Source organism: Phyllostomus hastatus, unplaced genomic scaffold (genome assembly GCF_019186645.2).
Source record: "Phyllostomus hastatus isolate PE091 unplaced genomic scaffold, TTU_PhHast_1.1 phas_contig_58, whole genome shotgun sequence".
NCBI lineage: Eukaryota > Metazoa > Chordata > Mammalia > Chiroptera > Phyllostomidae > Phyllostomus > Phyllostomus hastatus.
Window position 1 is genome coordinate 52,588,031 of NW_025333916.1, and position 24,779 is coordinate 52,612,809.

The window sequence follows — 24,779 nt, forward strand, 5'->3', positions numbered from 1 at the left end:
CCAATTCGTATTCTGTACACCCTGTCATTCATTCTGACCTTACATCCAAATATGATCAACCTCAGTTTAAGGTAAAAAGGCTAAAACTTTAAACATTTATGGAACCTGTCCAAAGTTACACAACTAAATAAAAATTTCAACCTATCCCTGGCTGATTCCAAAGCCCATTCTCTTAGCCAAAATGTTCCAGCTACTTCCACCGAGAGGCACATTGGTTTCCCAGCCCTACACTGACTGGAGAAGGCTGTCTTGGACAAAGAGCATCCGGGATGCTGTGGCAGGTGGCTTGATGTCTCAGAGGGCAAATGCAATAACCATGTCTTGTCAAACGGCTCAAGTGCCAGAGCCCTTTCTCTGTAGTTATAAGCAGTGGGAACTGCCATGCAGGCACACAGCAATCTGTTGAGCTATGAGAAGTGGCGATGCATTCTATTTTTAAAAACTTCTCATGAAAACAAGGATTTTTCCGTTTGTGGGAGCATTTCGAGATACGGGAAATTTCAAAGCGCTTACAGAATTTATGACCCAAGTTTCATGATGACCCCTATCTTGTTCTTAAGAGTTTTTCAGATTTAGAGTATGGTGGACTCTAGTTGCATCAACAAATTCAGGAGCCTGTACAAGTGGCCTGCGTCCCATGCAGAAATAACCAGAGCAGACAGACGTAGCCAGAAAAGGGCTGAGGGGGTTACTGGCTAAAATCTTGCTCTAGAGGTTTTTCCATACGGTTCAGTGTAGTTTCGTTTCTTAAGAACTAAAAGTCTGTCATACATAAACAAAGGTAGCTAGCCAACATGAGGAAATTGTTTTAGAAGTTTATATTAATTATGTATGTTATATTTCTCCTTTTAAGCAATTACATGATTCATTTTGGTCTAGGAGGCTTTCTCCCTAACAATATTAAAACAAGAAAAAGATGTATTGGCATGAATATGATACTATTTAACTGTTCAAATTAAAAGCAGACCTCAAAGCAGTCTTTCAAAGCAAGTATTTGAAATAACTTTTCTGCGAATGAAAACTGGTTAATGACTTGAGAGAAAAAAATATACACCTCTTCGTCCTTTTCCAACACATATCCAGCCACTCTGGTCCAAGGTATTCCTTGCTAATCATACATATTTTATGTTCTTCCAACTTCCTAGGCACCTTAATTTTTTAAAAAATCCATGCTAAAGTACTGACTCAACATGATGAAAGTTCCCTGCTTGTGCGATTTCTGTTTCATGACAGCCTTGCTTTTATATAGTTCTTTTCATCTCTTTACTTTAAGGACTTTTTTTAGACTATAATTATTCTTGAGACTCTGGGTTAACATAACCATTAAATCTTACATAGGTGGGTGATAAATTGGAGGCCAGCAAGTTGTACTGATCTTTTTAAGTTCTTCTTGTTTGAATGCAGTCACCATAAAGCAACCTGAAGAAATATCTGCATTCCAGAAACAAAACACACATACACAGTGACACTGCCCCCAAAGTCTAGACAGTATGAAAGCTTATGAATTGTCCCTTAAAAATAATTAATTTCTCTTAGCCTCAGCAATTTGGGAAAATTTTTTAAATAGGATGTGTCATAGTTACAAATTTCACATTTGGTGGCTTTAATTATTTCAAAAAGAACGTAGTCTTCTCCTCTGTCTCTCCAATGGAAAAGCATTAATTTGCTGTTCCCTTAAAATAAAGGTAACATGGAATGCAAATGATTTTTTTCTATAAATAAAAATCCTGAAGTAAGATTCTTTTCATTTCCATTTTCGAAAATGACAATTCAGAACCTTATCAAAAATTCCAGAGCAAGCAAAATAAATATTGTACCCAATTCCCTCTTTTTCCATATAGCTGAGTCTGCATTAAATAGATATTTCTGTCCATACCCTTTTAAAAAAAATTTCTGGGGAAAAAAACCTGCATTTGGGGCCGTTAATGCTGATCCTTTGCATCTTAATTAATGGTTGCCCATGACCTGGAGCACCAAGTATTGCACTTCTGGCATTATTTGTAGTTGGCTGAGATTCCATTAATTGAAAAATTTTGCTGTTGCTAAAGAAAATGTGAAATGGAGTATTTATAACCGTGGAACCTGATTTTTATTTACAGTCATCTGAAAGAAGGTCTACCTCAGTGACAAAGGTGCAGCATCTTCCCAAGTCAGGATGTCAGAAACACTTGACTCTCAAAGGTTATTTTAAGGCATTTATATATATGCATATATATGTACATATATATTTTTTCTTCATATGGGGAAAAATGCTAATTTTACAGAAATGTTCTGTATGATGGAAAAAATAAAGTTATATTAAAATCCATTAATTGAATATGGCAGCACATGCAGACACAGCTCACCTCTTCACACAACCACATCAAAATTATAACTAAAATATAGAACAATCATCACTCAGAACCATCAGAAATTGAGTTGAATGGAAGTCTGACAACTACAAAATCAAAGAAACCACATCCATCCAGGCTGGTTGGAGTGGCCCAGATGCAGAACGGGATGGTCCCTCACCCATGTGTGGTAGATAAAAGTCAGGACGGGTGTCTGGGGAGCGAGGAGTCTCAGGCTCATTCCAGGACTCCTAGCCCAGGGTTCTAGTACCAGGAAGATAAGTCCCCACAACTTCTTGCTGCAAAAACCAGTGGGGATTGAATCGGTAGAAGAAACTTCTGGAACCCCAAGCAGTTCCTCTTAAAGAACCCACACACAGACTCACCTACTCAGAATTATTCCCTGAGCTCCAGCACCAGGGTAGCAGTAGTACACAGGAATAAACTGGAGTGTCTGGCATCAAGGCAAGCAGAGGCCATTGTCCCTTTTCCAACCACCCTCCTCCCCCGCACAGTTGGCAAGTTGGTGCCATATCTGAGACTCTATCAACCCAGCTAACACTGTTTGACCCTCCTTGGAGATCCCCAAGACTCCACTCCACTCCAAGCTACTTTTCCATGTGAATGGCTGGTCTTGGCTCATGCTTCACAACTTCCTAAATCCTCTCAAACAAGCAATAGCTGGCCTCAGTGAGCCCCAGGCCCAGCACTAGCAGCAGCCAGCCTAGATGCATTGCTTGGCTTCCCCTGGGAATCTCCAACTACAGCACAAGTAGCAGCCACCTCAGATTGCTTTATAACTCAGGCAGGGAGCCCCAGACAAAACACAGGTGAGGACTGAACTTGGCCTGCACCACCTGGGAAGCCCCAGGGCCAGCGCATCCAGTGGACAGCTTCAGACCATGTTGGAGCACCACTACCCTGCCCCTGCAGAGCTAATCCTCCATAGAGGGCAGAGGTTGGTGATAAGTGGTCACAGCCAACCCTTGCAGCTGACTGGCCTAGGTAAATACCTGCCATTGATCTGCCAATAGCAATCAAGGCTCAACTACAAGAGGAGGGTTTAGTCAGCGCACATGAAATGTGCACCCCAAGTACTCAGCTTGAGTGATATGGGAGGCTGTGCCACTGGACCCTACAGGACACCTACTACATTAGGCCACATTACCAAGACATGGAGTCAAAGCAGCTCTACCTAATACATAGAAACAAACACTGGAGAGGCTGCCAAAATAAGAAGACAAAGAAATATGGCCCAAATGAAGGAACAGATCAAAACTCCAGAAAAAGCTAAACAAAATGGAGATAAGCAATCTATCAGATACAAAGTTGAAAACAATGGTTATAAAAATGCTCAAGGAACTTAGTGAGGACCTCAACAGCATAAAAAGAAATCCAGTCAGAAACAAAGGTTACACTGATTGAAATAAAGAACAATTTACAAGGAAACATCTGTACAGTGGATAAAGCCGAGAATCAAATCAATGATTTGGAACATAAGGAAGCAAAAAAACAACCAATCAGAAAATGAGAAGAAAAAAAGAATTAAAAAAATGAAGATAGTATAAGCAGCCTCTGGGACAACTTCAAGAGGTCCAACATGCACATCATAGGAGTGCCAGAAGGAAAAGAGAAAGAGCAAGAAATTGGAAATCTATTTGAAAAAATAATGAAAGAAACCTTCCTTAATTTGGTGAAAGAAATAGACATGTAAGTCCAGGAAGCACAGAAAGTACCAAACAAGATGGATGCAAAGAGGACCACTTCAAGACACATCATAATTGAGATGACAAAGGTTAAAGATAAAGAGAAAATTTTAAAAGCAGCAAGAGAAAAGAAGTTAGTTACTTATAAGGGAGTTCCCATAAGACTGTCAGCTGACTTCTCAAAAGAAACTGCAGGCAAGAAGGGACTTGCAAGAAGTATTCAAAGTGATGAAAAGCAGGGACCTACAGCCAAGATTGCTCTACCGAGCAAAACTGCCATTTGGAATCGAAGGCCAGATAAAAAGCTTCCCAAACAAGAAAAAAACTAAAGGAGTTCATCATCACCAAACCATTATTATATGAAATGTTAAAGGGACTTATTTAAGAAAAAGAAAATCAAAACTATGAACAATAAGATGTCAAAACATACACATCTATCAACAATTGAATCTAAAAAACAAACTAAGCAAACAAGAACAACAGAGATGGAATCATGGATATGGAGAACGTTTTGATAGTTGCCAGATGGGAGGGGGCTTTGGGGGAATGGGTGAAGAGATGAAGAGGTTAAGAAGTGCAAATAGATTGTTACAGAATAGCCATGGAAATGTAAAGTACAGTATAGGAAATAGAGTAGCCAAAGAATTTATATGCATGACCCATAGATGTAAACAATGGTGGGGGGATTGCCTGAGGGAGTGGGGGGTGCTGGGTGGAGGCGTGCAAAGGGGGAAAATCAGAGCAACTGTAATAGCATAATCAATAAAATTTTTTAAAAATCTATTAGTCAATTGCTAATCAAATAACAATTCCTAATTCTCCAAATGGAACTATAGCTGTCTTTGACCGTAATTTATAGGACTAAATTATATTTTGGCTTAGTTTTAATATCCAGAGAAACTCATTTCATAATTGGTAGGTATGCAAACATACTGGCAGTTCAGGTTCTTATTTTATTAGGAAAAGTACTTTAGGAAATTTTCTTTCCCCTGCCAGCTGAAATTACAGAGCAAGTCAAAGGCATGCTTAAATAACAAACATGCATTTTGCAGGAGGTATCATGTCCTCCTCTTTTAAAAAAAATATGTAGAAGACAAAGGCTTTTCCATTTATTGTTTTTCAAATAGGCTTTCTTGTACAATAGTTTGACTTAATGTTTTTTGCTAATGTTTACTGACCCAAAGACTACTGATTGTCTCTGGGTCAATTCCAAAGACAGAGCAGTGCACTGCGTAAGATGCACTCTTGGTAAGCAATGATACCAAAAGCAGTACTGGCTAATATTTACTGCCTGTTTATACAATAATGTGGTAACTGTTTTCCATCAGATATCATCATATGCAATTTTGATAACAAACCAGTAGAGGCTTAACTCAACTGTCTCAGCTGGCCTGGCCATGCCCATCTATGGAATTTCAAACAGGATAACCAAGGGCAGCCTACTCCTAAGTCATTGTCATTTTCCAGGCTTGCAGTGTGTAGCTCCACAGAGAATCTGAGAAATATGGCAACCAGTGTCAGCAATACAGGAACAAACAACTACAGGAATGATGAACAGAATAATTTTGTTAATAATGGCAGTGATCATTGATGGAATATTTGCAACTTTCTGTCTCCAATGGATAGCAAAACTATTTTGGATACTTTCCCTTCTGATTTTTTTTTCATAAAGCTACTGAGATAACAGGGCAAATCCCAGAAAGATTTATTTCATTTCATCTTTCTAGCAGATTATCAACTGCTTTCCACTATCGATCTTTACTAACATAGGCAATTAGGGTTTACATGAATAGGTGGGGAAATAAGGATTCTAAAAAGACAAATCAGGCCGAAAAGTTGGTAGCATATTAAAATGAGAACTAAAAGCTCACTATCATCAAAATGTTTCATTTTTTCCATATTATATACATAATAGAAATACTCTTTCTATTAAAAAGTATATTCTGTAGCTTTAAATAATCAAAAGGCCATATGCTGGCCTATTTTAAAAGTAGCATCTGAACATCCTGATTAAAAAGACTCATTTTGTACATAATAGAAATTTTCTACTAAAAAAGTATTTTTCTGTAGCTTTAAATAATCAAAAGGCCAAATGCTGGCCTATTTAAAAAGTAGCATCTGAACATTCTGATTTTCTACCACAGAGTAGATTAATAAATGAGCAGCACTTGATGTGATGACTGTAGAACAGGAAGGAACAATGCACAATTATTTTGAACAACTGCCCGTGGGCATGAGCTTCCCGCAGGCCGTCCCTGTGTTCCGGTGCCCCGTCGTTCGTAATTACACGTGTGAGCTGTGACAGTGCCGTTGCTTGGTTAGAAACTGAACTTCTCTGACAACGGCAGTAAAACTTGACGGAAGATGAATGTGACTTTTTTTCACATCCCTTCCTCTTCTTTCACTTGTTTAAACATGTATTAATTAACTTGTTCTGGTAAGTATTTAGTAAACATTGAACAAGGACGTTTCTTTAGTGGTATAATTAAAATTCCCTTTTAAAATGCTTTGCATGATATTTTATGTGCAATTTGACTCAAGTAAACAGAGGTTCTAATTAGAGTTTTTAAATGAAGGCAACCAAAATAGATAAAACATCCAGCAACGCATTCAAGCACACTGTCTCCCTGTCCAGTGTGAGTTTGATTCGATGGTCCGTTAACTTCAGCTGAATTAGTTACGATGCCCCCACCTTCACGGGCCCCCTTCTGCCTTCGTCGGTCTCGGGGAATAAACTTCTCAATGGTGCCGTACCCCTCCGAGTCATTACATAACATTTACTCCGTTACATTTCTTCTAAATTATTATACCAAGATATTATAAGAGCATCTATTTTAGGGTGTAAATTCTCTGCAAGTAAAGTGTTACATAGAACACATGGAATGAATGAAGCTATCCAAATAGAATTGGGGCTTTGATATTTTTTTCCCATCATAACTTGGTGGAAAGGGTTACATCTGTGTAAATAGCACTGTACTTTTCGGTGAGAATAGCCATTGTAGCTTTTCAATACTACCGACAAATGTGCAACTGGATCATTATCCATTTTGTCATATTTTGTGTGTGTGCATGTGTGTGTCCTGGGAACAGTGAAGAGAGGTAGAATTCATTTTGTCTGTCATGCATTGATTGACTGAAGTGAAAAATATTTTAAGAGAAGCTTCAAACTCCCCATCCTTAAATTATTCATACTTTCTTCCTTTTAGTGAGACTGTAGACAACTCCAAAAAGCAAAGCTTTAAATGCAAGAATTGTTGGTCATTAATAAGTGATTTACTGGCTGTCAGGATCATTGATATCTCTAATGATCTTTTTTAATTAATGGGGATTAAAGCAGATTCTTCCCAATCGCTTTCTTCACACCTGTGTTCTGTACCTGAGCTGGCCAGAGGTGGAAGCAGAACTCACACCCTGTGGCTCCCAACTGCAGAACTGGGGCCTGCTCTCCTGAGGTAGCAACCACTTCTGCATTTGTAAAAGTAAAAGCAAAATAAAACGTAACCCCGACTCCAGGGAGAGTCTGCTTAATGCTGGGGTTTACTTAGCAAGCCCTCTGGACTCTCAAAACAAGCTACCTTTCCAGCCTGGCGTGTTTTATTTTAGTAATAAAGGTGATGTTTTGGTTTCCATCTCATGCTCCTTTGTTTTATTTCTTAATTCCCTGGGTGCTTGGAAGAGAAAGAGGAGCGCTGTTTTTAACAGGTGCCTCCACAGAAGGAAACGGAAGCCCCTAGTGCCGGGTCACCTGCCAACTTCTCGAGGCGAATAAGTATTTATGCTGGGACACAAACGGGCGAACTGGCTCCGTGCTTCCAACCGCGGAGCGGTTCGGTCCTGGGCCTTACTTAGCTCGCCAGCTCTGATTTCACACGCGAGAAACTAAAGCCCAGAGACGTGGAGCAGCCCGCCTGAAATAACACGGGCAGCGAGAAAGAGGAAGACCTCAACCCAGCTCTTCTAAATGCCACTGTAACAGCATCGACAGTCGTTCTGCCTGCATTTATTCTACTTATCCATGCCTTCTCAAAGCAAACATTCAAAAGAACAGGACCTTTTCTTAATGACGCAGGGCCGTCATTATAAATATTCATGTGCTGGATTTCCTCCAGAGCTGTGCAGTATTGATATGTCCACTCTTACGGTCGTTAGTCATATCATCATTAATTCATGGGTTTAATCAGTCTTACATTCAGTCGCTCATGCATTCATCCACGCACTCACTTATTTTACAAATGTTTATCTGGTGTCACTATGTGCAGGCACGGTCCTTGGCGTGGAAACATAGCACGTCGCCACTCTGGGAGGCCAGCCCCTACTCGATCCATTCTGTCCTTGGTTCTCCCGCCCGTCGCCTTCCAGCCACCCCCTCCCACGAATGTCGGTACTCCAGCCTCCAGCTCGCCTTACCTCATCCCTCTCATTTGCTGAGGATTTAGAAACCTGATGATAAATTTGTTCAAATTTTGTCTGAAACGAGAGTAAATAAAGCCTAGATGCTGTTTCCATGAGCGAAATACAAATGAGGTAGTGAATGTCCTGGTTGAAAAGGAGCCTCTGGATGAGCTGGCTTTTCTCCAGGCTCTGCCGACCACTAGCTGCGCATCCTTGGGCCAAGTGTGCAGCCCCTGAAGCCTGCGCTTCTCCTCTCTGAAGCGGAACCTGAGAAGGATGGCGTGCGTCTCCAGGGATTGTTGTTTGAGATTCTCCTGTTTACGGAGCATTTATCCCATCACCTGGCACACAGCAAACGTTTGCTATTCTCGTTTTGCTTTTATGCGCTGTGACAACTATGTTTACTTCTCAGAGACCTGTATTGTTGCTATATTTTAGGGAGTTGTGAGGACTCGGTTCTAAGATCTCGGCTATAGTGAGCACTTACCGCGGGCAGCAGCCTGGCCTGTGACTCCTCGGAGTGGGCTCAGAGTGGGAACTCTGGGGTCTGACGTCAGGGCTAGCGTCTGGCTTCATCACACACTCATTTCATGACCTGGGACAAGTACGCTGCCTCTCTGAGCTTCAGTTTCTCATCTGCAGAAAGTTTAAGAATACTATCCACCTCCCAGGGTAGTCGTGAGGATTCAGTGAAAACACGTTTGGGATGTGCTTAGCACAGTGCTAGTACCTAGTAGTTCAGGCATGGAACATAGCAAATTTAACTAGTATGATTATTTACGAGTTAGACTTCATGTCATTGATAAGAGGCTTAGACATTATATCAGCAAAAGTAAATATAGCTCTACCCCTCCTAAGAATTTACACAAGTATGAGCTTTTAAAAATCATCTGTGGTGTGCCAAGTTTCACAGTGACTTGGTGATAAATCTAACCATGTAATTCGTTTTGCAATTTAATAAAGTTCAATCTATTTGAACTCATACTCACTAAGGTGCCCTGCTCTCCTGCTGTTCCATAGCCCCCAGCCAGGTCTCTCAGGGTGCCCTTCCATTGATCACTTGCAGGAAGAATTAACTCATAGAAACCATTCACACTAATGTGCCAGTGGGTTTTAACATCTCGCAGTCTTGTTCAGGCTTCTTTGTCTTAAATGGCTATGCGTCCAAAAGAATTAATGTAGCTGCCAGAGAGCCTAACTCACAAGCAGGGAGTAAGATGAAACCAAGTCTTTCATACATTCCTGCAACTTAGACGTATAGCTTGTTACAGAAATGTTTAAAATCCATGCCATGAATAGCTAATGTATAAAATGCTTTCTCTTCTCTTTGGGTTTCATGGGCAAATCTTTTGAGAAAAGACAGCAGCCACAAGCCCAGAGGCCCTCCAGAACGAAACAGTGTGGATAAAGGAATGAAGGAAGCAGTTTAAGAAAACAGCAGTGAAGTGGCGAATGGGAACGGATGGCAGTTAAACACAAGGGAGGGGGCAGTGCCGAAAAGACCAGTAGGGAAGGGCTCCCTCCACTCCAGGAATCCCAATTTGACAGATCTTCTGAGTTAATCCAGAAAGAGGCACATAACCATCTTGCAAAATTAGCACCTGATTTCAGTTTTTTGATCTACTAGGCAAAACAAGAAATGCACAAGAGGCAAACTGGCTTTGGAATGGCCCGTGTGTGTCGTCTCCTAGCAAGTTTTTGACAGGTCAGGGCGTTGTGGCCAACTTAATAGCTAACACCTCACATGAATCTATTCACCTTGTCCTCACAGCCAACCTCTGAGGTAGGCACTATCTATCAGTGCCATCCCATTTTGTAGATAAAGAAATTGAACCATGAACCATGCATCGGTCCCCCACTTGCCCAGCCAGGATTGGGACTGGGCAGGATTGAGCTTCTATCCCTGACTCACAGAGGGCCAGAGTCTGTGCTTCACAGGATATCTCGTCTCCCGATAAAATAGTTTAGACTTTTCCCCTCGTATGGAAGGAGAACTTTGTCTGTATCTTCTGGTTCAAGTTTTTGGAGTTTGTTTTTTTTTTTTGTCCGAAGTGAGTATTTCAAATCAACAAATATTCCTTGAGCTTCAACTACACATAAAACACCATTTTATGTGCTGTAACACATTTGACTTTGTCTTCCTTCATTAATGCGATGTGTCGAGTATGATTTTAGAATGAGGGTAATACTGTTGAATAGCTTCATTTGGAAGTACATCAGTTTGCAAACGGATTCACAGATTATCCACAAATATAAACATTTACCAAAAAAATCAGGCCTCACTTGATGGCTGGTGCCATAATGATTCATTGGCACCAGGGAAATGCGACGTGACGAGAGATGCCAAGGCTGTTTGACACATTTCAGTGGAGTTCATTACACACACGGAACAGAACCAATTTTACTCAACAGTGACTTTGACATTTACAGGAAAATGAAATGGGGGTTTAGAAATGAAGACTTCATGGGAAATCTCTACCAAAAATTGTAAATTAATTCTATCCTTATGTCACCACTTCTAGAAGATCAGCCGTGTTCTGGAGACTTATTTTTACTTACACCAGGTGGCAACCTATTCAAAACAACCTTTCATAGGTGATCAGAACATTGATCTTGAACTAACTTAATTGGCTGTAAAGTTCTTCTTTCATAGGAACATATACATTATTAAAGGCTTACTTGTAGATAGATGTGTCCTTTTGGCATCACTCTGTTTAATTCATCCCGATATCACAATTTTGTTTCTTTAATTCGCTAGGTTTTAATAGAGTAAATACCATCCTCGCCGCATTGAGCCCAAAGACAGTGTGGGACTGGAGAGATTTCAGGCTCAGAGTTGGAATCCAATAGGGTCTACAGAAATGTTAAATGGCTGTAAATAACAAGCTGTTTTCTATATCACTAATGAGATAATATGAGAAAAAATACCAAAGCTTAATTTAGGACTCACAAGACATATGCTAAAAGCATCGCTAATGGATTATGCCAATGATTTGCAATGACTTATGTGTAGACAGTTTTTTCACAAATGTTTTCTGTAGGCAGCATCCTGCAAAATACTATGCTATAGTACTTACACACAACATTATTTTTTGAAGAAATAATTTCATGACAGATTTTAAAACATTCCCTATGGTAAATGGTTAAACTATATGAATAACATTGCTTTACTGAACGTTCAGTGTTCTTTCAATGCCAGAGTTAAGGCTCTGCATACCAAAGAATGCATGTGCTTGGTTTAATTTCTGAGCCCAGATAGCACTACAGTAATATTGCGCTGATTAGAATTAATCAAGAACATCAGAACAAATGCATGCTAAGTCTGAATTCTACAACTTTAAACTAATTATAGCTTTTAAATCTAATATTTACTTATTTGTTTGTCTGTAAATAGTATAATAGAATCAGTATCTCAAAACCATATAATGCAGTGAGTCATTCAGACTGTTGTCAAACATGCGTCACTAGAGAAGCAATTCAATCAAAAGGGGAGTTTTCTAATTAGCATATTAATTATTTACAAATAAAAGGTGATTCCAAAGTACTTTAGGTAACTTGAAGGCGTTGTAGTTTGTCTTCTCATTTTATTTATCTCTGTGAAATATATTTGCATTATTATTTTCCAAAAATCTAGGGAAAAAGGTTTTGCTTATCAAAGGAAAACTTCAGTCCAGCTTCTGCATTAATTATAACATATTCTAAATAGGCAGGACGTAAATTCATCCGGCCCAGGCTCCTCCTAAATGGAATGCATTAAATAAAAGTTGGATTTCACTATAAACTCTTTTTTAGTATTAAAATAATACAACATGCATTATGTAGTAAACACTGTAGAAGGAATAAAAGTGGGAAAATCATTATGGATTTGCTATTTATGTTTTCAGAAATATTCTAATTTAGTGAGATCATGCTGAATAAAGAAGGCCTTGGGGACAGGATTGGGGGGTTAGCCTGGGACAAGCTGCTGCTGCTGCCGCCGCCGCCGCCCATTTCTCCCTGGTTGCAGACCTCATGGGGTCCCTTGGGGTTTAGGAGATGTGTGCCTGTTGGCGGGGGAAGGACAGGGATAGAGAATAAAAAAATGAGTGTGTGCTCCCGGGAGGGAGAGAGCGTGTGACGTTGAGCATTTTTTACATATCTATTGGCCATCTGTATATTCTTTCTGGAGAAGAGTCTATTTGGTTCTTTGCCCATTTTTTAATTAGATTGTTTGTCTTCCTGGTATAAGTTGCGTAAGTTCTTTATACATTTTAGAAATTAACCCCTTATCAGATGTATCATTGGCGAATATGTTCTCCTATACAGTGGGTTCCTTTTTCATCTTGTTGATGGTTTCTTTAGCTGTACAGAAGCTTTTCAATTTGATGTAGTCCCATTTGTTTCTTTTTTTCCTTTATTTCTCTTACTCAAGGAGACATATCCACAAAGAAATTGCTACGAGAGGTGTCTGAAATTTTACTGCCTATATTTTCTTCTAAGATTTTATGGTTTTTAGACTTACACTTACACTTAAGACTTACACTTAAAAAGATTTACACTTAAGTCTTATCCATTTTGAGTTTATCCTTGTGTATGGTATAAGTTGGCGGTCTGGTTTCATTTTGTGTGTGTGTATGTACTTGTCCAATTCTCCCAACACCGTTTATTGAAGAGACTGTCTTTCCTCCATTGTATGCTATTGCCTCCCTGGTCAAACATTAAATGACCATAAAGTCATGGGTTGATTTCTGGGCTCTGTGAACTGTTTCATTGATCTATATGCCTGTTCCTTTTTTAAAATGAAAATATTTTATTCATTTATTTTTAAAGAGAAGGGAAGGAAGAGGAAAAGAGAGGGAGAGAAATGTCAATTATTTGTCTCTTACATACCCCTAACTGGGGAACTGGCCCAAAACCCAGGCATGTGTCCTGACTGGGGTCCAAACTGATGACCTTTTGGTTCACAGGCTGGTGCTCAATCCACTGAGCCACAGTAGCCAGGTATATGCCTGTTCTTATGACACAACCAGGCTATCATGATTACAATGGCCTTACAGGATAGTTTGATATCAAGTATTGTGATACCTCTGACTTTGTTCTTCTGTCTGCAGATTGCGGAGGCTATTTGGGGTCTTTTCTGGTTCTATATTAATTTCTGGAATATTTGTTCTAGATATATGAAATATGTCATTGGTATTTTAATAGAAATTGCATTGAGCCTGTAGATTGCTTTGGGTAGCATGGACATTTTAACCCAAATGTCCATAATTCTTCCAATCCATGAACACGGTATATGCTTCCACTGATTTGTACCTTCCTCAATTTTTTCAATGTGTATAGTTTTTGGAGTACAAGACTTTTACCTCCTTGATTAAATTTATCCCTAGGTACCTTATTTTTTTGTTGCAATAGCAAATGAAATTGTTTTGTTGGTTTCTCTTTCTGATAGTTCATTATTTGTGTATAAAAATACCACTGATTTCCGAGTGTTAATGTTGTATCCTGCTCCTTTGCCAAATTTATTCATTAGATCTAGTAGGTTTTTGGTAGTCTTTAGGATTTTTTACACACAGTATCATGTCATCTATAAATAATGGCTGTAACAGTCATTATATAAAAAATGACTCCTTCCCAATTTGGATGCCTTTTACTTTCTCTTCTTGTCTGATTTCTGTGGCTCAGACTTCCAGTCCTATGTTGAACAAGAGTCATGAAAGTGGACATTCCTGTCTTGTTCCCATTTATTTGGTTCTTTCTTTTTTTCATGATAAGTTTGGGTAAAGAATCATCAAGCTTATTTTATCTCTTCAAAGAACCAGCTCTTGGTTTCATTGATCTTTTGTGGGGTTTTTGTTTGTTTGTTTGTTTGCCTCCATGTTATTTATTTCTGACCTGATCTTGATTATTTCCTTCCTTCTATTACTCTGGGCTTTCATTGTTATTGTTTTCCTAGTCCTTTAAGGTGTAGGGTTAGATTATTTATTTGAGATTTTTCTTACTTCTTAAGGTAGGCCTGATATGCTATGAACTTCCCTCTCAGGACTACTTTCTCTGTGTCCCATAGATTTTGGGGTTGCTGTGTGTTCATTTTCATTTGTTTCCAGGTAATTTTTTTGTTTCTTCCTTAATCTCATTGGTAATCCATTCATTGTTTCATAACATACTATTTAGCCTACATGTGTTTGAATGTTTTTGAGTCTTATTTTTGTAGTTGATTTCCAGTTTCATGCCATTGTGATCCTCAAGGATACTTGATATGATTTCAATCTTCTTGAATTTGTTAAGGTTTATTTTGCGTCCTAACATGTGGTCTGTCTTTGAGAACATTCCATGGGCACTTGATAAGAATGTATATTCTGCTGCTTTGGAATGAAACATTCTGTAAATATCAATTAAATCCACGTGACCTAGTGTGTCATTTAAGGTCACTGTTTGTTTGTCAATGTTTTGTCCTGATAATTTATCTATTGATGACAGTGGGGTGTTAAAATCTCCTAATATGATTGTATTGCTGTCTATCTCTCCCTTAATGTCCATCAGGATTTTCTTTATTATGAGTATTTAGGTCCTCTTATACCCAATATATTGGGTATATGTTTATAAGGGTTATATCCTCTTGTTGGATTGATCCTTTTACTGTTATGTAGTGACCTTCTCTCTTATTATAGCCTTTGTTTTGAAGTCTATTTTGTCAGTTATAAGTATTGCTACCCCAGCTCTCTTTCCATTTCCATTTGCATAGAAAATTTTTTTCATTCCTTTACTTTCAGCCTCTGTGAATCTTTTGTTCTCAGGTGGATCTTTTGCAGACAACTTATATTGTGAGTCATGTTTTCTTACCCATTCAGCTACCATAGGTCTTTTAATTGGAGCATTTAATCCATTTACATTTAAAGTTATTATTGATAGGTACTTATTTATTGCCATTTTTTCTTTATGCCTATGTTCCTCTCTTTCGTCTTCTTTTTCTTCTTCTTCTCCTCCTTCTCCTTCTTAAAGCAGACTCTTTAATATTTTTTACAGTACTGGTTTGGTGAATTTGTTGATAATGAACTCCTTTAGTTTTTTTGTTTGGGTTTTTTTTTGTTTGTATGTTTGTTTTTTGGGGAGTCTGAAAGGCTCTTTATTTCATTTTCAATTTTAAATGATAGCATTACCATATAGAGTAATCGTGGTCACAGCTCCTTCCTTTTCATTACTTTGAATACGTCATGCCAATACCTTCTGGCCTGAAGTTTCTCTCTTGAAAAATCAGCTGACAGTCTTATGGGAATTCTCTTGTAGGTAACTAACTGTATCTTGCTTGCTGGCTTTAAGGCTCTCTCTTTGTCTTTAAACTTTGACATTTTAATTATGATGTGCCTTGATGTGGGTCTCTTTGGGTTTGTCTTGATTGACAAGTGCTTCTCTGTGCTTCCCGAACATCTAAGACTTCTCCCTTCACCAGGTTAGGAACTTTTCTGCCATTATTTCTTCAAGTAGGTTCTCTATCAATTACTCACATTCTTCTCTTTCTGGTACCCCTATGATGCAGATGTTTTTACATTTCATGTCATCCCAAAGTTCCCTTAAACTATCCTCATTCTTTTGCTTTTTGCTCCTCTGATTTGGTGTTTTTTTCCTACCTTGTCTTCCAAATTGTTGATATGATCCTCTGCTGCATCCAGCTGCATTTTATTCCTTTCAGTGTATTCTTAATGTCAGATATGCTATTTTTTATTTCTAACTGATCCTTTTTCATTTCTATGTTCTTTTCATGCTATTGTACAATAGTTCTTACTAAGTTTCTTGAGCATCCTTATAACCATTATTTTCAACCCTATGTCTGATAAATTGCGTGCCTCTATTTCATTTAACTCTTTCTTTGGAGTTCCCTTCTATTTTTTCATTTGGGGCTTGTTTCTATGTCTCCTCATTTTAGCTGTCTCTTTGTGCTTATTTCTATATATTAGATCCATCTATGACTCCCAGTCTTCGTAGGAAGTAGTAAGTGTCCTGTGAAACCCAGTGGCCCAGTCTCTTCCACCTCCTGAACAGGTGCTCTAGGAATATCCTTTTTTTGGGTTTTGTGGACCCTCCTATTGTAATTGAGTCTTGACTGTTGTTGACCCATTCATGTATGGGACCAACCCTCATGCTGTCTCTAGACAGGCAAGTAACTTCTCAAAGTGTGCAATTATCAATGCTATGGGGGCCTTGCCTGCTACCCATAAGAATCCTAGTACTTTCTACACATCACTAAAACAAGGCTTCTGCAAAGATTTAAACTATTTTTCTGGATTAACCACCTTTGCATATCAAATCTTAGAAAATACAAACAATAGCCTGTAAGAAATTGAAAGTAATTAAAAAAACCCAGCTTCCAGCAAAAAGAAGATACAAAGTAGGGGTACGGTCTGGTAAGTAATCTTTTAGCCTGATGCTAAACTGTCATTAGGATGTCTTTAGGCAGTTTGAGTTTTATTTATTTTCATAGTGTTTTTGCTATTTCTAACTGATTTGCTCTTTAATGCCATAAGGGGATGGGGGCAAAAAGGTACAATATCGACTTTGTTTTGCATTCTTTCTCCTTCCACTACTTAAACGTTTGGTTCTTTCCTGACTGAATGACCATGCCTGCTATTTTAGAATTAGGTGTCTATACACTCCCTTGCATCCTTGTCCTTTGGTTTACTTCTTGACATCTTTAAAATGAGCTAGCCCATTTGACTGCTACTTGCCACAATGTTCTACTGTATTGTGACTGCTCAAAAGCCAATGGCTCCCCTATATTTCTCAAAGTTGTCTTCTTTACTTTGGACTTATGGCCATTCAGCACCTGAAGCATCCTGGTTTTCTTTTCATCTGAGATCATGTTCACGGTGTGCTTTTTTTGTTTTTTATTCCATGTTTCCAGATGAAGTAAAACCTACAATATGTATATTATTTATTTTAATGATATCAAATTCTTACCCAATATAACATTAGAATAATGTCAGGCTGTTAATTGCAACATGTGTGTCCAGTACCATTTTACAAGGACAAAATTACACAGTGGAAGCCAGTTTTAAATAAAGATGGTTTTAAAACCTTAACATAGCAAAACAGAAAGGAGGAGAAACCCACATAAAGGCTATAAATGAGCCCGCCCCCCAGTGAACTTTCCATTTTGCCCGTATTCTTCTTCACACAGGCAGTGGGCATAGCTCCTGCCTTCTCTGTTTCTGCAGTATTCCTGTGAAATCCTCAACGGCAGTCCACTCAGGGAACACATTAGCAAATGGACTAATTCTACTTCTTGAAGTGCTTCCATTCCTTAGGGTTTTTTTAATTTGTTTTTTTCCATTACCATTTATCCCCCTTATTACCTGCCTCCATCTCCACCCACCCCCTGTGCCCCCAGCAGTCACCACACTGTTGTCAGTGTCCATGTGTCCTTTTTCTTTTTTGCTCGATCCCTCTGTTCTCTACCCACCCCCAGAGCCTGCTCTCCATCTATGAATCTGTCTCCATTTTGCTTGTTAGTTCAGTTTGTTCATTAGATTCCACATATGAGTGAAATCATAGGGTATTTGTCTTTCTCTGACTGGCTTACTTCACTTAGCATAATGTTCTCCAGGTCCATCCATGCTGTTGCAAAAGAATTTGACTTGCTCGGAAACACTTTTTGAGAAAAACAACAACTATTTAAGCCTGTGAGGGAACTATGCTGTCTTTTCCAGCTTTTTGCATTATGACACAGATGGATTCTACATGTGCAATGCAAATAATAGTAACGATAGCAATAGTAATAATAATAGCTAACACTTATGAATACCCTACTAAGTGCTTTGCCTACAATGACTTATGTAATCCTTATAAAACCCTATGAGGGAGTTATTATATTTAATTATCCCCACTTACAGAAGAAAGTAAGGTGCTGTGAGATTAAGCAATTTTCCCAAGTTCACGGAAACTAATGGGCAGAGCGAGGACTTAAACCCAGGCAGCCTGGCCCCAGCACCAGTAATCTTAACCACTGTGCAATCCTGCCTGTTAAGAATTAAATGAGAATCGCAAAATTACATATTCAACAGTTCAGTTTGTTGGGTATTTTTTAACTATAGAATTTCACAGGGAAATATGTCCCTCTAAAAAGCTAACACCAAATATGAGTGGACCGTGCTAATTTTGGTAATTTTGAATATGGAGTTTTTTTAACATGGGCCCACCCTGCCAAGTTGATACAAAAAGAGGTAAGTGTGGAAAAATGTCGGTTCTAACATCCTTAGACTTAGAAACACTGCTTAAATCTGTACCACTTTAAAAGCTCATCACCAGCTAAGCAAAAAATATTATGAAATACTTGACATTTTGGTATGTGTGATTTTAAAAAGAACTAATATTTAATATTCAAGTGGCAACAGCTTGTAGAGTTTGCACACAACACCCACGGGGATAGATCTTTCTTTAAAATGGCCTTTAGGAGTTTGCCTTTGAAACGGCTGACACCTCTGGGCTGCCTCCCTCTTCCCAGCCCGCACTGCGGGGTTGGGGGCAGGAGGGGGGGGGGGCGGTGCTCGGAGTGCCGCAGCAGACCAGCGGCTCTTCACTGCGGGGTTTGTCCGTGCGAATAATGGAGGATGAGGGAAATTAAGAAAAATGTCATTTCCACCGACTCAACCTCAGTGTAATCTCTACTACTAAAAATGAATGGGTGTCTTTGGAGGGCTTTTCTCCATATGCTCTCTCAGTCCCCTTTATGCACAGCCATGAGAAGAGAGAAGATGCGTCGTTACCTAATTGAGCATCAGTCATTCCACACCTGTACCAAGGCCACCTAATGACAAGTATACTGGTCCCAGGCATTTTTCCAGCAGGACTAATTGTCACAGTACTAATTTACTCACCTGTGGAATCTTCAGCTTCCCAGCCAACCGTCAAGAAGATGCATAATAATGGAGTGTTTAAAATGCTGAACACTGTGAAATATTTCACTTACATTCCAACAGAAAGTTTCACTAAGCCATGTGTTGGAGGGCTGTAATTACGCTTTGCTGAGGGAAAAAAACGGGTCACCTATACATTTACCTGGTGCAATAAGAGGAGACAAGTAAACAAATCCTTTCTGACGGAGAAAGAAATGACTGATCAGATTACCTAAAACATGTTTATTTGTCTGCATTAATTTAGGATGAATATACCAGTTTCATTACTATTATGTTCCATATTACAAAGCACTGAACTTTTTGTTAGTATCATTTAAGGAAATATTATTCCTAGATCAAATAGTGAGGTAAAGAATAACTTGTTGGATTCTTTTCAAGACCTGTGGAAAAGTTTAGGATGAATATATAGGCAGGTATTATTTTAATTATGTAAAATGGTAAACCAATTTGTGATACTTTTGCCAAACACTGTGGCCCAAGGATTTTTTCAAATACTAGGTTGTATTCTTAAAAAGTAGTATATGTCCTGGAAAATGACCACCCACGAGTATAACAGCTGACTTTCTGAAATCCTGCATTGTGATATTAAGATATGTTTTTTAATTTTTTTTTGTTTTAAGATTTCATTTATTTATTTTTAGAGACAGAAAGGAGGGAGAAAGAGAGAGAGAGAAACATCAATGTGCGGTTGCTGGGGGCTGTGGCCTGCAACCTAGGCATTACCCTGACTGGGAATCGAACCTGTGATGCTTTGGTTCACAGCCCGCACTCAATCCACTGAGCTACACCAGCCAGGGCGATATTAAGATATGTTTGATATGCCTATGAAAATTACATAGAAATTGTTTGACTAATGTTAATGTATATGCTTGGTTCCTTATGATGCAAGTAAAATTCAGACATAAGAGCCGAGGGTTTCCTAAAGGTTTTGGGGGAAAAAAGCTCATTCGATTCTCATATTTTATTAAATTCAAATGCTTTACTTAGCTTGTTAGCCTATCCTGTGGTGTTCATTGGGTCATATGAGGAAAACAAGTTTCCTGGTTAAGATCGGGAAACACCGTATTCAATACAGGCTTGTCATCACCATGACGGAACTCCACCTTAGAGACTTCAGTACGCTGACACGCATTCTGAAGAGAAGATGTGTGGTCTTTCCAACCTCATTTGACCCAGGCTGTTCTATCAGCTCATCTCCAAAGCCGAGAGCCGGCAGAACAGGCTCTGCCTTGACTTATGTGGGCACATCACAGGCGCTCAATACATTCTAGAGAAATTTCAATAGTATCCACTCTCAACCGAATTGAAACTGTCTTTGAAAAGCTTTGCCTTAGACTTGTTCATGAGGATAAATATGCAGATAGAATCAGAAACACACACTCATTTCTTCTCACCAGATCTCAGCCCACATACCCAGAGGTAAAAGAGTGTTGACCTACAACAATGCTATTACTGAAAATGGGATTGTTAAGTGCTAGAAAAGAAGGAAGGGAAGCAGCAGCTTCCTATTCAGCCCATGCCTTCCATTTAGCATATCTAAAAAGATTGTTTTCCCCATTTTAAAATTGATAGCCAACTTATTTTTGTTGTTTTGCTATTCAAATTTCTGTCCTCTTTTGCCAGAGCTTATTTGCTCTAACACTGAATTTTAAGCATCTCTAAAAATGCTTGATATGTTATTATTCTTTCCAGATATCCTCTGAGAGCCAAGCAAAGAGCATTAAGGAAGAAAGGAGGAATGCGGCTGAATACGGTGCAGTGAAGAGAAGACGCTTCAAGGAGAGAAGTCCCCACTGCCCAGAGCCCGGACCGTGTCATCAGAATGAGAACTTACCGATACTTCTTGCTACTCTTTTGGGTTGCTCAGCCCGACCCAACTTTCTCAACTCCGTTATCTAAGAGGACTAGTGGTTTCCCGGCAAAGAAAAGGGCCCTGGAACTCTCTGGAAACAGCAAAAATGAGCTGAACCGTTCGAAAAGGAGCTGGATGTGGAATCAGTTCTTTCTCCTGGAGGAATACACGGGACCCGGTTATCAGTATGTGGGCAAGGTAGGATTCCACTGGGCGCGTTGACGTTCTGGTTCTAAAAGCCTGAGGAAGTTACTTCTAATAAATAGACAGAAAGGATATAAATTGTTCCCCAATACAGTAGGAATTATTGCTTACTGGTAAGACTTTTCCCCCCACTTGAGTAGTTTCAGTCAGAAGACTGTCTCAAGAAGCTGAGAAAATATTAGCCCAGCAACAAAGAAAGAGAAATGCTCCAGCTGAAAGGGAGACGCCCACAACCATCCACACAGGATTATCATAAATCCTTTAATTTTTACTTTAGCTTGAAAAATCGGGTCCAGCTTATTCTATGAAGTAAGATGTATTAAAAACAGGAGTAGAGCGATTAAGCTCTAAGAAAAAGAAGGTTCCTTTTTCTCGTTCTGAAAGCAAACACTCTGAGCTTTAGTTCTTTGGCCAGGTTCAAATTAACTCTTCCTTAACTCTGATGCTGGCGGCACCAGCCGTTCTGCAGCGAATGGGGCCCTTTGTCCTCAAAACCCACCACTGCCTTAGACTGGTTGTCGTACAGCTGCTGCTGCGTTGTCTTATCTCACATAATTGGCAAGAGCCAGGCCTTTCAAAAGCTTGTGATTTAACTGTGGCAAGGTTCACAAAAGAGACAAATGGTTATGGAGAGGTGCTATTTCCAAATATCATCTGACCATTTTATTGACTCCAGACAGTAGTATGAGGAAGCCTCGCTTATGATTGCCCTCAGCGATTACTGGAGCTGAGTCAGGGAAACAGCTCAGTTATACTGTCATCGGGAGCTTCGCTGGCATTTTATCATCAGCTACAGTCTTGTTGCAGAATATCTGCATACCGTAAAGCTGTAAAAACAAACCAGGGATGCAGGTTTGCGCTTTGCAGGTTCTGTGTTTCATAATATGGTGCTGATAAACAAAATGATTGTCCCACATCCTCTACATAAACAAACTGGGGATGAACACAACAGAGACGATAGGCGCCTTTGTTTATGATCACAGCTCTGATTTTTAAACCTCAATGGTAGGGGATGCAAATTGCACACATTTTTCAGATTCCGAGGGCTGCACGGCCACACTTCAATCTGTTATCCAATATCCCTGAATAACCGTGTGCAAATAGTCTCATTAAGTATTTACCGCTATAACTGAAGGAAAGCCCTCCGTGGCTTGGGCCGAGGCAATCAGGCATTGTTCCCATGGAGTGAATTATTGATACGGAGTGAAGCCGGAGAGAAAGTGTTCGGTGGAGGGGTGAGCATCGACAAACGCCCAGGGCCTCGCCTGTGTTTGCTGCGGCTGCGGAGGAAAGTCCACACGTGTGTGCTTCTCTCCGCGTCCCTCGTGAAATGTGCATAGCACCCCATTCACAGGGTAATGGTTGTAAAAAAATGATAGTAATCTTATAATCTTTAAAGCACTTTCTAGAATACAAATACTACTACTGTCACAGAAGTTTTTTCAAGTGCTTTGTCTAAATAATAGACCCCCTCTTTTTCTCTTCTGCTCTTGCTTCCCCAATGATGATGTCATTGTACATCAAAAATACCACGCATTTAAAAAAAAAAAGGCAGGCTATTTCAGGACAGTGAAGCAGCAGTGAATAAAACCTCCTGGGAATCGTTTTTGCGATTGTAATCGTGAGAGGGAACATTGCCGAGGGGAAAGCTTGTGAGCTGTGGACCCAGGCAGATCTGAGGCTGCATCTCGGTGCTGCCTAGCACTAGTGGTGTGCCCCAGGGCCGGTTATTAACTTTTCCAGGCTGCAGGTTTTTCCATCTAGAAAACGCACGCAGCTGTGCCTGCATCACAGAGTTGCCATGTAGTTTAACTGAGATGAGAGCTAGTGGCTGGCACATAGTAGGTGCGTAAAGAAGTTGCTGTTCTCAGTGAAAAATCCACTGTATACACTGTTATGTTTATGAGTAATGCATTGCAGTGGGATGCTGATTTTTATATCATTGCAAAAGTTAGATGAGAGAACTTTCAGTGGGCGGAAAATGTAGGGGAGAAAGGCAAAAACCCCTTCACGAGCACAGCTTCAATCCGATCAGTTGGGATTGGATATTTTATTGGCAGCGAGATAAATTTCCCCACCTACCGTTCATCTGCCTGCCCCCACCTCCCTGAAGTTACACACCAGACAGAGTGTCGCCGGAAAAAGAGTCAGGAACAACCACTGAAGTCGTCAGAGTCACCAGCTGTGCGACATCAGGGGTGTGTAACCGGTATTCTTTCACTATTGATAGGGCATTTCCCCAATCTGCCCCTAGAATTATGTTTTACCAGTAGACAAAAGGATTAGACTAGAATATGTTTTGTACCACAAATAAAAACGGACAAAAAATAAGTACAATTTTTAAAAGGGAAAAAAAGGTTTGGGTTCCTCCAGTGGCAAATGGTCCACTTTTAATAGATTTGGAATAAAACAGATAGATGCCTGATGAGATCACCCAGATCTGGAGTGTCAGGAAACTTTTGGAAGCAAAATGTTTTTCAAGACCAGGCTACAGCAGAGGTTCCGAAACTATCTCCATTCACCATGCTCTTAATGTCTCAACAATTTTTTTCACAGCGTCCTTAGGTCAAAAGAAACAGTGAGGTCCAAACAATTTAATAAGTATTTATGTCCTAAAAAAATTAACTACTGTTGACAAAAATATATATCAGTTAAGAGGAGAAAATACTTCATTCTTAAATAACCACAGTTACTTACTAACGGAAGGTGTGTGCCCACTGAGCACCGCAGAACCTCTCGAACTGAACAGCGCCCCCATTTCCTTTCCCACGTTGATTTTTGCCCTGACCTGCCTTCTGCCACAACGGCTGGGGGGATCCCAGCTTCATCAATACATAACGTCATCGAATGTAGCACCACCTACTGCTGAAACTGTGAACTACCCTAAGGTGTAGTTAGGCTCAAGTGTTGCATGATTTCCCTGGAAACTTGAAACTATTTCCTGGTGCCACAGCAGGTTCCTTGCTGCCCCCCAGTGCCCAGCATCTCATCTCATTAGACTATAGTCAGATTGCTGTGCAAAGGTTACAACGGCTAATTGAACCTTAGCCCTACTAAGTAATAGTTACTTAGAGCCTCCTCTTGAGGCTTGACACTGAAAAGACTCATCTGTACATGTAACAGATAGAAGTGTTAACTGAGGAAAAGTAATGCAGTTAAGCAAAAAAACAAAGTAGAAGAAAAAAGCTTTCACATTATAAGCATCTGTTTGTATTTGTATTTGTGTCCTTTGGTTCCAATTATTCTGGGCTCAGTCAGTAGCCACGGCAGTGACGATGGTGGAGTGAGCAAAGTGTGAGAGTCGGTGGGGGAGCAAAGGGCTGCCGAGTGTCCAAAGAGAAGAAAGGCTGAGTCGTGTGAGCATCCAAGAAGCAGTAGAGGACAGAGTCTGGAGGCTGGGCGACAACAA

General features: G+C 39.7%; 1 protein-coding gene across 2 annotated transcripts in view; it reads left to right on the forward strand.

Moving 5' to 3' along the window:
- Nucleotides 1–24,779, forward strand: part of CDH6 (cadherin 6) — a 126,725-nt gene that overhangs the window by 51,352 nt on the left and 50,594 nt on the right. For both annotated transcript variants that reach the window (XM_045847948.1, XM_045847949.1), the window contains exon 2: nucleotides 21,007–21,364. In XM_045847948.1, coding sequence (XP_045703904.1) covers nucleotides 21,137–21,364 — 228 coding nt within the window. In that variant the 5' untranslated portion in view covers nucleotides 21,007–21,136. The remainder of the gene's footprint in view (nucleotides 1–21,006; nucleotides 21,365–24,779) is intronic.